Source organism: Harpia harpyja, chromosome 1 (genome assembly GCF_026419915.1).
Source record: "Harpia harpyja isolate bHarHar1 chromosome 1, bHarHar1 primary haplotype, whole genome shotgun sequence".
Taxonomy (NCBI): Eukaryota; Metazoa; Chordata; class Aves; order Accipitriformes; family Accipitridae; genus Harpia; species Harpia harpyja.
The window spans coordinates 7,484,605-7,499,287 of NC_068940.1; the positions used below are offsets into that span (position 1 = coordinate 7,484,605).

The 14,683-nt window shown below is 47.4% G+C and overlaps 2 protein-coding genes across 4 annotated transcripts; both read left to right on the forward strand.

Moving 5' to 3' along the window:
- The first annotated feature begins 27 nt into the window (after positions 1 to 27).
- On the forward strand, positions 28 to 10,366 carry SIRT5 (sirtuin 5). 3 transcript variants are annotated; one of them, XM_052808969.1, is made up of 9 exons: positions 28 to 123; positions 465 to 603; positions 3,130 to 3,263; positions 4,805 to 5,030; positions 6,589 to 6,676; positions 7,631 to 7,684; positions 8,631 to 8,754; positions 9,712 to 9,827; positions 10,161 to 10,366. In XM_052808969.1, exons 2-9 carry the CDS (start codon positions 489 to 491, stop codon positions 10,234 to 10,236), a joined length of 933 nt encoding a protein of 310 aa, XP_052664929.1. In that variant the 5' UTR covers positions 28 to 123; positions 465 to 488; the 3' UTR covers positions 10,237 to 10,366. The 3 variants fall into 3 exon arrangements, with proteins under 3 accessions (XP_052664929.1, XP_052664763.1, XP_052664847.1); XM_052808803.1 differs by lacking the exon at positions 28 to 123 and adding an exon at positions 267 to 382; XM_052808887.1 differs by lacking the exon at positions 28 to 123 and having other exon boundaries at positions 395 to 603.
- A 133-nt stretch (positions 10,367 to 10,499) lies between these two features.
- Positions 10,500 to 14,499, forward strand: NOL7 (nucleolar protein 7). The gene is made up of 8 exons (XM_052809094.1): positions 10,500 to 10,721; positions 10,824 to 10,884; positions 10,985 to 11,043; positions 11,196 to 11,227; positions 12,256 to 12,343; positions 13,025 to 13,146; positions 13,227 to 13,304; positions 14,077 to 14,499. Exons 1-8 carry the CDS (start codon positions 10,552 to 10,554, stop codon positions 14,148 to 14,150), a joined length of 684 nt encoding a protein of 227 aa, XP_052665054.1. The 5' UTR covers positions 10,500 to 10,551; the 3' UTR covers positions 14,151 to 14,499.
- The last annotated feature ends 184 nt before the right edge of the window (positions 14,500 to 14,683 follow it).

The window sequence follows — 14,683 nt, forward strand, 5'->3', positions numbered from 1 at the left end:
AAAAAAAACGAAACCGGGGCGGAGCGGAGCGAGGGACCGGCCCCCTCGTGAACCCGGGGCGGGACGTGCGGCGACGCACGCTTCGGCCTCGGCGCCGTGCCACCGCCGGTCTCCGTCGCTGAGGTAAATACCTACGGCGGGGCGCGAACCGGCGGTACCGGCCTTCACCGGGGGTCGGGGAACCGCGCCGGCGGACGGAGACGCGCCGGGGGGGGGTGTTAAGCGGTCGCGACCACCCGTTCACCCCCCCGCCCCCGGCGCGTCTCCGTCCGCCGGCGCGGTTCCCCTTCGCCCTTCTGCGGGCGGGCAGCTGCACGTAGGCTGGCTACCGGCTGGGATTGCCGTCGCTTTTACGTCAGGGAGTAAAATTTAAAAGAGCGTGGTGCGAGTTAAACATTAGGGCGAATCGGCGGCGGTGCGTTTTCGTACGTATTTAAGGTTTGTTGTGATTTATTTCTTCTCAGGTGGCGTACTTCCGAGCGGTGCTGATGAGTCTCTTTCAACTGACTGCTAGAAGGTTGGTTTCTCAGGCGTATTGTGGACTTAAGGCTGCTGCTTCAAAGAAACAGAAGGTTTGCTCGGAAATGGCTCGTCCCAGTTCAAGTAAGGCACCTATTTGTTTGCGTTGGTACCCCGCGCAGGTTTTTAAGCTGGCTTTGAAATTCTAGAAGGTTTTGTGTAATAGGTGGAATCTACAGTTTAATTCAAAACGTTTAGAAGAGCGTGAAGTTGATTATTTTTTTTCCTAGCTGCTAAAATTTATCTTTGGTGTCTGTATTCCGTATAGTTCCAGAAACCCTCGCGTCGTTGCAGTCAGTATGATTGCCTGGTGACATGTCTTTAGTATTTATAATTTATGCACATAAACATACACTGGTTAATTGCCTTTCCTTTTCATAATCCTAATGGGTAATAAAACTTACTCCTCGTTTCTTTGTGCAAGAATTATGGAGGGCCTCGAGCATTTGTAACGACTCAGGAGCAGGGTATTGAGTAACCCCAGGAGCCCTGTTCAGTCTAGTAGTAGTAAATATCCTCTTTTTGTTTGTTTGAGGGTTTTCTGGTTTTGTTTTTTAATTTGAGGATGTGCCTTAACTTGAAAACGGCGCAGAGAACTTCACAGGTGTAATAGCAAAACCCCTAACAGTTGGGAGGCCAAGGTGCGCTTGCTTTTTCTGCCATCTTGAGCATCAGCGTTTGGCTGCTGTCTGAGACTGGAGACTAGACTAGGAGGACTTCGGGCCTCATCTTTACACGTTCAAGAGCTTCCAAGGCTTGGTTTCCAACGGCAGATGGGGCATCAGAATTGTAGTTCTCTGCCCAGTTCTACGGCTCTTGTGCTGTGGGTCTTGGGACTTCTCCAGTAATAGTCTCTTCTTATAAAAACGTACTTGCTTTTGGTACTAAAAAAAAAAAAAGAAACAAAAAAATCCCATGTAGTAAGTTGTGAAGGCTGGCGTTGTGATCAGCAGCTCAAAGTTCAGCTGGAGGCCAGTCACTAGTGATGTACTGCAGGAGTCAATACTGGGGCCAATACTGTTTAATGCCTTCATTAACAATCTGGATGATGGGGCAGAGTGCACCCTCACCAAGTCTGCAGATGACACAAAGCTGGGAGGAGTGGCTGATACGCCAGAGGGTCGTGCTGCCATCCAGAGGGACCTTGACAGGCTGGGGACATGGGCTGACAGGAACCTCGTGAAGTTCAGCAAACAGAAATGCCAAGTCCTGCGCCTGGGGACAAATAACCCCAGGCACCAGGGCAGGCTGGGGCCAACCTGCTGGAAAGGCCCTGGGGGTCCTGGTGGACGCCAAGCTGACCATGAGCCGGCGATGAGCCCTTGTGGCAAAGACCACCAACAGCCTCCTGGGCTGCACTCGGCAGAGCATCTCCGGCAGGTCGAGGGAGGTGATCCTTCCCCTCTGCTCAGCCCTGGTGAGATGCACCTGGAGTGCTGGGTCCAGTGCTGGGCTCCCCAGTACGAGGGAGATATGGACATGCAGGAGAGAGTCCAACGAAGGGCCACAAAGATGATTAATGGCTTGGAGCATCTGACATACGAGGAGAGGCTGAGAGCCAGGACTGTTGAGCCTGGAGGAGACCAGGCTCAGGGGCATCTTATCAATGCATAAAAATACCTGATGGGAGGGAATGAAGACAAGGCAGACTTCTCCGTAGTGCCCAGTGACAGGACAGGAGGCAACGGACACAAATTAAAGCATGCGAGGTTCCATCTGAACACAAGAAAACACTTTTTTTACTGTGAGGGTGGTCAAACACTGGAATGGCTTGTGCAGGGAGAGGTGGTGGAGTCGCCATCCTTGGAGATACTCAAAAGCCACCCAAGTGGACGGAGTCCTGGACAGTCCGCTCTGGCTGACCTTACTTGAGCGGGGGGGGTGGACTAGAGGATCTTCAGAGGTCCTTTCCTACCCCAGCCATTCTGTGATTCTAAAATATGTTGCTTTGAAATTCGTATCTGAGGTAAACCAGAAGAGATTATTTTTGTGTCTCTGTAGCTAACCTATTTCTTTTTAATCTTGTTTTCACTCTTAGAAAAATGTAAAGGAAATTTCCCATCTTTTTCCCAAGTTATTTTACCATGTGGGGAAAAATGGAGGGAATATACATTAAAAAATAGAAAATACAATTGCAAACCTAGAAAAGGGGCAAGATTGCCTCAGAAGGAAACGAGTTTTCCCAAATTACCTTAATTTTGAAGGTGATACTTTGTAACTAAATGTAAACTTTTTTCATCTCGGGATCTTACCTTACAATTAGGAAGCAAACTGTTCCTGGGTGGTGGTGGCAACAGTTATTATCTAGGTAGCTCTAGTGTGGGGTTTTAGTTTAAGGCTCTGTCTTTCAAATATTGAGTGTATTCATAGTTTAATACATGTTGCTCTACTGAGCTTGCTCATGTGCATTTTTGAGGATTTCCAGGAGCTGCCCTTCAAATTCCAATATACAGAAACTTGGAAACAAATTAGTATTCTGAAATTAAAGTCATGGGAGGTGTATGTGGAAGACATTTCTGGATGCATGAGTTTGCCAGCACTGTCTGTATGGCTTCTTATAAAAAAGTGTAAGTGTCTGAACGGCTGTTTGTTTTTCCTCCCCACGCATAGATATGGCTGATTTTCGAGAAGTGTTTGCCAAAGCAAAGCATATAGCCATTATCACAGGAGCTGGTGTTAGTGCGGAGAGTGGAGTTCCAACCTTCAGAGGGGCTGGAGGTTTCTGGAGAAAGTGGCAAGCCCAGGTACGTACTGGTGGCACGTGTCTGCACAGCTGTGCTTCTCTATACCATCAGGTAGGTGAGCGTGAAGGGTCAGAAGAAGCTGGGTACCTTAGAGGGTGGAAGCGCTCCCACAGCGGTGTGGCGGGGACAGAGCTCTCCCGACAGCCCTGTCTGCAGCTCTTCCCCATGCCCTGGGGTCTGCTTTGTGCAGCTGCAACGTCTTGCCCGTTGTTTGGTTTATCAGTTGTTTGGGAAAAACAATGTTCTTGCAGACAGCTCTGGGTCTTTCTACCATCCTTGCTTTCTTGCTGCCTTGCAGCTTAGCTGTTTGCTCATCTTTTGACACCCTCACTGTTTTCTTACCTTGCGGGGCCTTTCCTGCTCTAAACTCTTAAGAACCTTTTACCAAAATAAGCAGAACCGATGATACGGACTAGTTGTTTTCTTTTAATCTTGGTTTCTCATAATACTCTTTAAAAATGTTTTAGGAATTTTTTTTCTTTGGGGGCAGAGTTCCTCACGGTCTCTAACTCTCCCACAAGGTCTGTCTCTCTTGCTGGCATGGATCTTGCCAGTGTTGGGAGCCATGGGGGTGGGAGAGAAGGTGGAAGCAGACGCTGAGGGGGTGGAGCGGTGCAGCGGCGAGCACCAAAATGTGCGAGTTGTATAGGTGCCTGGTGAGTCTGATCCTGTGTGGTGCTGCAGATGTTTCAAGTAACCATCAGACTGTCAGTAACTGCTACCCCAAACTGCAGTCACATTTGCTTTCTTTATGGTTTTTAATGACAGCATTCATGAAAGACTTCATGAAGTTAAAAAGGGGTCAGAGAGATGAGTTTTTCAAGATGGTTTGAATCTAAAGACGCATTTTTTTCTTTCAGTGACTATCAAGTCAAAAAAAGCATGTGTGTGTATAAATGCCTGGTCCTTCTGCATCAGAAAGCTTGCATTCAGCGTTTTTATATCAGTAGAATTGTGCATTGAAGCGTTAGACTGAGCTACTCCTCATTTTAAAAAAAGGCAAAATTAAAGTTAGTGTGGAAAGTATAGCTTAGATTTTACTGGCACATAAAAGACAAGACATTAGACTTCGATTTTGACAATGGCTGTAATTTGGCTTGTGTTACACTTAAGGCAGAAAAGAAATTGCTGGCAAAGGAAATATATCCACACGATGCTGAGTTTTATGGCTACTGTGGAAAAGAGGGGTTTGAATGCCAAAAATCATGTGCATTGAAATATCTCATCTTCCTTTGTGCTGTACTAAACTCCTAATAGTTTGGTAGGGCAGCACAGAGTAAGGTCCGAGTGTACTATGTAAAACCACGTACCATGCTATTGATACCGTTTTTTTCCTCATTTGATAAGGTACTTTGACTTGTCATCCTCGTAAGGGCAATTGAACTACTTTCTTGTCCACTGCACCTGGTTATAAATAATCTGCTTTTGATTATCTTGTTATGCAGGTAGCAGTGTAAATGGCAGTAATCTAGCGGGCTTCATCTGGGGAGGGGTTTTTCCTGCCCTTTCGTTGGTAGGATGAATTGTTATGTCTTTTCCAGGAGCTGGCTACTCCAGAGGCTTTTGCGCGAAACCCTTCTCGTGTATGGGAATTTTACCATTACCGCCGGGAAGTGATGTTGAGTAAACATCCAAATCCTGCACATATTGCCATTGCAGAGTGCGAAAGGCGACTGAGCAAGCAAGGAAGGAGTGTTGTGGTCATTACTCAGAACATTGATGAGCTACACAGAAAGGCAGGCACAAAGCACCTCTTAGAAATTCATGGTAAGAACCAGCTTACCTGTCTGCTACAGGTCCGCAGACTTGGCGGAGAGAAGAGAGAGCAGGATAAGTACGGGGAGAGAAGAAATTTGTCTTTAAAATAATACTAATTTGCATGAAGTTATTTACAATACCACCCTGTTCTCTTTTGGAAGTTGTTTCGGGTACTCCGTAGCCTCTCTTTATTTCTCATCTTTCTTTTTTAATGGATTCTGACAGTACACAGGAACTGGTTCTCCCTTCCCGCTTGCTCGGTTTTGCCTCAGATCCACTTGAATGCATGTGGATAGTGACACTTGGCTGATTTTGCTTAGAAAAGGGGAAAAGAATCCACTGTGTGGTAGTGGTGGTGCCACACCAGTACTGCCACCAATAAAAGGTGTATTGGCAAGACTGGTCTCACCAACCCTGGTGCTTTCCCTCTGTCCTGTCCTTCAAAGACCCACCTGCGCGGTCCTTGGCTACAGGAGGAAGAAGGTGCTGGAAGCGGATGAGATTCCCTTACCCGTCTCTCCTACACCCAGTAGCTCTCCCTCTCTCTTCCCTGTCATTAGTAGCATTCCTTGCTCCTGCCCTCTCTCCCACAAAGTGCCGGAGGAACACAACGCAGGTGCGGTGCATGGAGGTCAGCAGGGCTTTTGGATCTGGGGAAATTTACAGGTGTGGAGAGAACGAGGCGGGGGAGGCCCTTCTCCATCCTTCAGGGTGCCCCCACTCCTCCTTTCTCCACTCTGCAGGCCCTGCTGCAGACTGAAAGTCTCCCAGGACAAAGTCCCATCCTGGTCCTCCAGCACTATGATGCTTTTTAACTTAAGTATCACAAAAGGTTTAAATGGCATTTCCCACCGCTGCTTGGTGATCTGGACACAGGGAACCTGCAGAAATTTTTTTGCGGTTGTGGATCCAAAGATAAAGCCTTGGGTATAGTTTAATTTTGATTATCCTCATTCTTTACAAAATAGAAATAATTTTAAACTCTTGGTAATATTGCACATCTCTACAGCACGTTACTAATCCTACAAAAGTCTTGGGGTTGGGGAGTTTCACATAAAACAGAACGGTGTTAACCAGCATATTTTTTTTTTAAGAAAATGTTTCTGATTTAAGGGGAAAAGCAATAAGCAGAAATCATCTCCCTCAGAGATATTTTAAATAATTATTTTCTTTTGAAATACTGCTACAAGGCTGTGTATTACTGATGTTGTGAGGTAGAACAAGGTGATAAATCATAGCTTAGAGGGACTGTTGCTGTTGTTTACTGCGGCCTTTCAGCTGAAAGGGCTGTGTCTGTCTTTGCTGGGCCTGGCCTGTGCTTAACGATGATGCTGGTTGCCCTGGGTTGCTGACCAAAAGTGTGTGTAAGCACTGTGTAAATAGCATCTTGTTCATAATGCTGCCAGCTTTCAACACTTAGCTGTTACGTTCATGTAGTAAGTTACCCACAAGGTATAGTCTTCAAAGTCAAATAAAGGCTGTCCGGGATGAACACAACCACTTGCTTGTACAGCCATACCTCAGAGCAGTTGCTTGATCCCTGATGTTTTCTCTTTGTGTGTTTCAGGTAGTTTATTTAAAACTCGATGCACCAACTGTGGAAATGTAGCTGCGAATTACAAGAGTCCAATATGCCCCGCACTGGCCGGGAAAGGGTAATACGTCTGCCTTGTAAACTCTGTTTTCTACTTTGTCTGCTGTTCAGTAGAAAAGGAGCCATTTTAGGAGCGTACAGGAGTTTCAGCCAACCACCTAATTTTCCTTTAGTAGCATTAATGCTTAAATTTTACACAGCTGTTTTGAAACGTGAGTATACTGTTTGGTAACTTCAGTGAGAGCCCGTGATGCCGTTAAGTCCTGTGAATGAATAACTGTTAACCCCTAAGTTATCACAACATTATATATGTTTTAATTAGAACAATTTCAGATGGTTTGAAAGTCTTGTATTGGATGTCAATTAATTGTACTCTTGGAGTATGTGTGTGTACTCCCATCCTCTTCACTTTCCAGGTGTTTTATTAAATTGGATGCTTATTCCTGTCATCACTTGATACATGGATTGTCCTCTTCTGCATCTCTTGAGCACCTCGTAGCTTTTGTCCTTCAACTCGTCAATAAGATTCTCATGATTACAGATCTCAAAATACAGATGTATGAAACAAGCAGGAGGGAAGCATCAGTCCCTGGGATTTCTGCAACTTAAAAAGTTGCGGAAGAATCCTTCAGTCTCCTTTTTCTAGCCATCCTCTTTCTTTCACCATTAAAAAAACCGGGGGGGGGGGAAGCGGACAGGACAGGCATATGCTCATAGGTTTTTAGGTTCTTTTCCCCTTGCGTTTCACCAGATCTTTAGATAGCTACATAAATATTTGTTGTGCCTTTGACAGGCTTTGACCAGCTTACTACAGTTGCTTAGCTCTGGGATAATTCTGGACAAATGCCTGCCTGCCCTGTGTATGGTATTTTAGGGTTGTAGTAAGTGTTGGAAGTTGGCTGAAGTTGCAAAGATTCCTTGATTGGAGAGTGTGTTTTAGAGAATACTAAGTTTTTATTAATATATAAAGTGCGCTTTGTACGATTGAATATGTATTTCAATTTTGTAACTTCAGAGCTCCAGATCCTGAAACAGAAGAGGCCGTGATTCCAGTTGAAGACCTTCCTCAGTACGTATGGACCACTTTGGTTTTTGCTGTTAACCTCATCGTGCTTTGCGCATGTCAAAGGCTTATATTACCGTTCACGTAGTTTTGGAAGGACACAGAGACGTTCTACAGCAGAAAGAGGCGTGGGACTTTACCCCAGAGATCTGAGCCTAAAGTTACGGGGGACAGCAGACAACAGGAGTGTGTACTAGAAGTTTACCACGATGCTAAAGGGATCGCATGTTAGTGTACTTGAGCATCAAGCTGAAACATGCCTAAATTCATGGGGTTTGTAGTAAGTGGAGTAGGAGGAGAATTGCAGTAAGAAACAAAGTGCTACACAGTAAACGTTTTGTTACTTTGCAGGTGCTACCTACTGTTGTTAGTCATTCTGGAACACTGTGCTGGCCTACAGCCACTGCATAGTCCTTTGCAGGCATTAAATGTGTGTGCCACGGTGCTTTTTTATAATGGCTGAAGCTTTGCCTTAGCTAGCTGCAGATGCAAGAAGCCACCGTATTTTTCATCTGGTTCCTAAGGAAAAGAGGCTAATGCGATGCTTCTGTCTTTCAGTTCACTTTCTCCTTAAAAACCTGTTGGCCAGTTTGTTAAAGCTGGGGGAGGCCGAGGTCTGTAGCACATACTATGTTTTAAGTTTCATCCATTTCAGGAGTTGCGTGAGGGGAAGACACGATGAAGTATCTTGAGTTGAACAACTGTTCAGCCAACCGTTCTGTGTGGCAGGGCAGCATGTGTGTACTTCCAACACACGTGTAGCATGGCATCGGCTGCCTTCTGTCCAGCACACGTGGTAGAGGAGGGTGTGGGGAGGGCTGTGAAAGAGAAGGGAGAAAGAGCGAGAGCAGGTGAGACATGCCCAAATGAGAATGAAAACTACTTTGCCGTTTTGCAGCCTGAAATGTCCATGTCAGCAGCTTAATGCTGTCTCTTTGTGATTTTTAAACAGGTGTGAGGAGGACGGCTGCAACGGGCTCCTCCGTCCCCACGTCGTGTGGTTTGGTGAAGCCCTGGATCCTGACGTTCTCACAGAGGTTGAGAAGGAGCTTGATATTTGCGACCTCTGCTTGGTAGTGAGTGACGCTTTTGTTACCTAGCCCCTTAACTGGCCGGGAAGCCACGGTGAAGGGGTTGCACCTCCTGGGTAAAGGAGATGTACTTGTACTTCCCCGAGGGCACTAAAAGCCAGAGGGACTCTCTAGCTTTAAGTGTAAAACAAGTAAGACCATGAAGTTTGAAGAGGTACTCTGATGAGAAATGTATTCTTATCCTAAATCCAAAACACCGTACTATACCAGCTACTAGGAAGAAAATCAGCTCTATCCCAGCCATAAACCAGGACAATATACTGCTCATAAGTTAACAGGTTCAGCATGTGTGCATCTTGCTCAGCTGGCATCTGTGGTCTGCATTTAGTATACACAGGTGTTAGAGTTTCAAGCGTTAGAGGTTAGCTCATATTGTTTAGCTGTTGAGTTTCTCAAACAGTGAAAAATATGATTATTCTGATGCTCATTTTAAAAAAAAGGTGACCAAATGTTGTAAGAAGGTAGCTAGCTGTTGTCATGTGTTGCTTTTTTGGTGAGGTTGTTTACATGCCACGTAGGGTCCAGATCGCTGACCAAAACACTTGCTCAGAATACTGTGTACCCTTCACAGAATAATCTCGAGTAACAGAAGGAATGTCTTGTTTTGTTTTCCTGGAGGCAAAGTCTGCCATTTGGTTTTTCTGCAATTTTTTTTTTTTTCATCTACAGTTATAATCCACAAACAGGCTTAGTTGGGTTCCATCAGAGAAACAATTCCCAGTTCTCATGCTATGTTAGATGGCTACGTATGCAGTGACACTAAATCTATTGATTTGGTTTCATTTCTGTAGGAATCTTACATGCTTCAGCGGGTTTTGCACATCCAGTGTTCTGAGAAGGGTCCTTACCTCGTGGGTTGGTTTGGTTTTGTCTGTTTAACTACTGGCCTGCTACACTCCCGTTTTTGTTTGTTTTTTTTTTTTTTCCCCCCTGTCCCTGCAGGTTGGGACCTCCTCTGTGGTGTATCCTGCCGCTATGTTTGCCCCTCAGGTATCTGCCAGAGGAGTGCCAGTTGCAGAATTTAACATGGAAGCTACTCCTGCTACGAACAGATTCAGGTAAAGCTGTTCAGTTGTAAACTAGCAACCTTTAGTCCCCTCCATCTTCATTGTCTTTTGCATTGAACCGCTAAAACGCCTAGAAAACTTTTAAACGAACACGATCTAGTCTTTTCCCCAGTGCGTAGGAAACATTGTTTTCTTCTAATAAGTGAGAAAAGAGGGTTGTTCTTCCTTGGTGGGATTAGCTCACGCTGAAGCCACAGCTGTGTTCTTCCAGGCGCGGAGCTGACGTCTGTCCCTCGGTCCTAGGAGGCCTACGGCCCCCTCCCTCACAGGCAGGACTGAGCACCGAGTCCTCGCCCGCCCCTTCACCCGGCTTCTTCCTTCCAGGTTCCACTTCCCGGGCCCCTGCGGGACCACTCTGCCGCCGGCGCTGGCCCGCCACCAGACCGAGATCATCTCCTGAGCGCCTCGGAGCGGGGGGGGGGGGCGGCTGAGAGGAGGCGGCGGGTCTCGCCGGGCTGCCCCCGTCCCCCCCTTTCCCCTGCTCCCCACGGCAATAAACGGGCGGCTGGGGCCCCGCCGCCGCCCAGCTCCGGCCGCCGCTCTCCCGGCCTCGTCTGTCAGCGGGCGGGCGGGCGGGCGGGGACAAACGAGCCGTTGGGCGCCAGGCGGCGTGCGCGCGCGCCCCGGGGCGGGGCCTCCCCACAGGAAGTCGGGGAGCGGCTTCCGGGAAGGGGGCGGGCGGGAACGGTGTGAGGCGAGCGGCGCGAGGGAGGCGATGGCGGTGGCGCGGCGGCAGAAGGCGGCGGGCGGGGGTAAGCGCGGTCCGCCCGCCGCCCTCCTCAGCCCGCCCTCCTCGGAGGACGAGGCCCCGGAGGAGGTGTCCTTCGGCGTGGCGAAGGAGGCGGCCGAGACCGAACGGAAGCTCGTGGGGGAGGCGGTCCGGAGGTACGGGCACCCCCCACCCCCAAGCCCAACCGCCGCAACGGCCGCCCGCGCGCCAGCCTTCCCTCCCCAGCCGCCCTGACGGCGCTTCCCGCCTTCCCGCAGGCACCGGGAGCTGCTGAGGGAGAAGCGGCGGCGGCGGCAGGAGCTGTTCACGGAGCAGAAGGTGCGGTACGGCGGGGGCCGCCTCCCGTCCCGTCCCGTCCCGTCCCGTCCCGCGTGTGTCGTCGTTCCGCCGCCCCGGTAACTCCCCTCTCCCCCCGCAGAAACGGAAGCTGCTCCCCGAGGCCCTGCTGCAGGAGCTGGCCGCCGCGCCGACCGACCGGTGAGGGGAGGGGGGGTGCCGGGGGAAGCGCTGCCTAGCCGGCGGCGAGCTCCTTCGGGTCCTGGCGTTGGGTCGGGGAGGACACGGGCTTCGAGTAAAGGAAGGGGGTGCGAATTGGAAAAGTAACCTCTTGCTTTCTCCTTCCTGCACAGAGGCGAAGGGCAGGCTGCGGCAGCTGACCGAGGTAGGCCACAGCTCGCTCTGCTAGAGCTGCGGCGGGGGAGCGCTCCGGAGCGGAGACCTCGTCAAAGTCTGAGACTTGGGGCAGGCTGCACGCGTTGTCTGTTGCCGAGGAAAAGTGTCTGAGGAAGAATCTAAAGAAGTCGCGTTTAATCCGATTCCCGCGACTTGTTACGGAAGTCGTTTGCCATACAGTGATTTCCGTTAAAATAGCCCGACGTGTTGAAGGAAATAACGGGCAGGTGTTGTAATAGAAAAAGCAAGGATTACCAGAGGGAGATTATAACTTAAACAAATGCTAAATATCAAAGGCTATTCCTAGGTAGAGTTGTTAATCGCCTCGATGCTTCACATATACTGTGATTTAGTAGCATCTGTAAAAAAATTGGGTAACTCTTTTCAAATTCTGAACCAGAAAATCAAGAGTCTAGAGTATTCATGACTGCTGTTTTCTGGCCCTCTTCATCTGTACTTCAGAGTACTTTAGAAAAAAAAAAAAGTATTTTTTTTAAACAATTCTCCCATCCATACCTCACAGAATTATAGAGCTGGGTGGTGCAACTGCTACTTTTTCTTCCTTTTATTACTGTTTTAAAAAACTCTCTTGCCATAAACAAGAGGTGAGCACAGGACAATGCTTTGAACGCTCAGTCCTCCATAGTGGCGAGAATGAAGCCGAGGCTGGGCTCCCCTTTGCGTGTTACTCGTAGCTGTTGTGTTGCACTGAATTTTTGTCCTGTGATGAATCTTGTCTTGTGGATGCCAAGGAAGGGGAAGGCTGGCTAGCAGTACTCCGGGTGGCTCCCCTGAGGCGTGCTTCTTCCCCTCCCTCTTCCAGCCCTTCAGTGAGGGCAACGCTTTCTAGCTCTTGCTAGTCAGACCTTCTGAAAAAGGCCTATTGGAGTTAACTAAAGGCACCTTATTTTTCATAGCCTAATTGTTGTTTCATTCCTGTTCCTTTTTCACTTACTTACAGCTCTTGATTCATAATGCTTGGGAAATTTCTTCTGTTTTCTATTAAATTTACTTCAGGTAAGCACCATGGAGGTGGGGCTGCGAAGCAGAGACAAGGCCGAGCCCAAAGTCGGGTGAAGAAAGACAAGCAAAGAAAGAGTGCCAGGTACGGCAGGAGCAGATGATGGAGGCTGCCTGTCCCTGGGGCTTCCATCTGCTTGGGAGGGGGCATCACAGCAGCTCCTCTGTCACTGTGTGGCTGCACTCTTCTTCACTTGGGCGTTCCCCCTGCTCTTCCTCTGATTGAAAGCGTATTTATGTGCTAAAAGCACCTTTAATAGGCCTCTGATACAGCACACTTGTAAAATATATATATATGCACACACATACATATAATGAAAATAATCTATAAGTAAATAATGTTTATGTATATGTAACTGCTATGAGGTAACTGGGCAGTCATTAGCACAGCAGTAGACGTTCTGTTCTGTGCTGCTACAGGTCTGGTTGTTGAGCACTGGATTCCTGCATTTCAGTCTTTTTTATTTTCCCCTTTCTTTGTCACTGATGTCCCTGTAGAGGAATTGCACTAGCTTCTGGCAGGACTAGTTTGAGACTCCCAAGGAACTACTCGGGGCACGTAAAAGCATATGATGACAGGTTGAGAGTCTTGGTCCACTTTTGGTTGTTTTTTTTTTTAATACTGCTACAAAACTTGGCTTGAGCATCTGAAACCAGCACCAGCCTCTGTTGTGCTCAGGCAGCAAAGCACTGACTGCCTAGTGTTATCTGTTGTTCTGGGTTCCATAACTACGCTACAGGGATTTACATCTCTTTATTTAACTAGGTCAAAAGGAAACTATACAGCTGTGTGCTTAAAAGATCAGAGTATAACAGGCCTCCACCAACAGCTCGCCAAAGACTTTTTAAACACTCATCTCTATGGACCAGATGCCAACCGGGCACAGGGTAAGCAGTTTTCCTTAGGTGGGTCTGCTTCTAGATTTGTCTGGGTTAAATTTAGTAATTAACACTCATCTCTATTTCAGCAAATGATTTTTTTTCCCTTGAAAACAAGAAAAACCCAGTTAAAAAAGCTGCAGTTCAGTTTGTGGACAAATCTTGGGGTGAGTATAAACAGTTATGTTGGTACTACTTTATGCATATGTGGTTTAAAAAGTACATTTAAAAAAAAAAAAAAGCTTTCCCATGTACGTTGCTACTTTTTAACGCACAGAACCCTAAAGTAAGGGAAGGGCAGCAGGGCACTACAGCCTCAGTGGGTGTAGTGAGTGCTCCAGCGGGGAGGGTGTGCAAGTCAGAACTTGAAAATATTACTTCATTTTTGGTACATTAAGAAACAGCATATGTGCCTAGAGCCATCTTTCTTTATTTGTTGAAATAAATACTTCACTAAGTGTTGTTTCAGCCTACAACCTCTGAGCTGTTGGAAGTCATTTCAGATACGTCTAAAACTTAAAGCAGGGATGCCAGGATCAAGAACTTCTGCGTGAGCACAGGGAAATAGCGGCCTGTTTCTCCTCATAAAAAATGACATTACAGCCACACAAGCACAGTCTGTGAGGCTTGTGGACGCTAGAGGGCAAAAGTTACTGATCCTGAGCAGGCAGAGTCTGCTTCTCAGTTGTGCTTCAGAAGTGCAAGCACTGCTGTACCTCCTTCTGAAGGAGAGTGGTGCAAGTTGGTACCCCTGGCCGGTGGAAGCCCCTGTTGTAAGATGAAAAGCAAGATGATAGGAAGGTTCTCTCATCAGCTTTCCAGTCAGTTCTTTTCTTTTGTTCTGAAATGCTGGAGTAATCAATGGATTGCTGCTTCTCCAGTAGATGGGCTAAGAAAATGGTAACTAACTTACTGCTTTTTTTTTTTTTTTTTTTAAAGGGCAAGAAAAAAAGGAGAGAGCAACAAGGTTTAAAAAAATTTGGCTTGCAACACAGATTAAAAATCGAGTATGAAGACTGCTTTTTCAGAAGATGCTATTAAGGACTTTTACTGAAAGTTAGTCTCTCAACACAACAAAGGTGGTTTTTTTCCCCACTTCTCTCCCATCATCGCTCCGCTTTCAGCACTAGTCAACAGCCACCAGAAGGCACTAACCTTCACAAACTGACTGACTTCCCTCTTCTCTTCTTTTGCCTCCCTGCCCTGTTCAGAAGTGGCTGGGAAAGCTAAGAAACAGCTGGGCCAGGGCAGTGACTGTGTGTCCTTAATACTGATTTAGAACAGCTGGTGTTCAGAGCAGGCTTGTAGAGCTGCCTCCACAAGGCAGCTCCTTCGCAGAGAATAAAGATGAATGGTGTTGTACTTACTGTTCTGGATGCTGCATTTCTAATAGCAATCATCTATTATTCTTGCTTTTTCAGTTATTTGCATCACACAGCAGGACAATTCTGCCCAGCCCAATGATTACTTTCAAGGAATAAGGGTTGTTTTTTCCCTGTCTTCAGGCAGTACTGAATAAGCTTCCCTTGATGCCTTCATTTTGAAC

Bases quoted from the DNA above. Each gene is read 5' to 3' on its own strand.
- SIRT5 (XM_052808969.1), top strand. From the start codon at position 489: ATGAGTCTCTTTCAACTGACTGCTAGAAGGTTGGTTTCTCAGGCGTAT. The intron at 5,031-6,588 runs GTAAGAACCAGC...TGTGTGTTTCAG, and splicing joins GCACCTCTTAGAAATTCATG to GTAGTTTATTTAAAACTCGA. The intron at 6,677-7,630 runs GTAATACGTCTG...TTGTAACTTCAG, and splicing joins CCCGCACTGGCCGGGAAAGG to AGCTCCAGATCCTGAAACAG.
- NOL7 (XM_052809094.1), top strand. From the start codon at position 10,552: ATGGCGGTGGCGCGGCGGCAGAAGGCGGCGGGCGGGGGTAAGCGCGGT. The intron at 10,722-10,823 runs GTACGGGCACCC...GCCTTCCCGCAG, and splicing joins GTGGGGGAGGCGGTCCGGAG to GCACCGGGAGCTGCTGAGGG. The intron at 11,044-11,195 runs GTGAGGGGAGGG...CTTCCTGCACAG, and splicing joins GCCGCCGCGCCGACCGACCG to AGGCGAAGGGCAGGCTGCGG.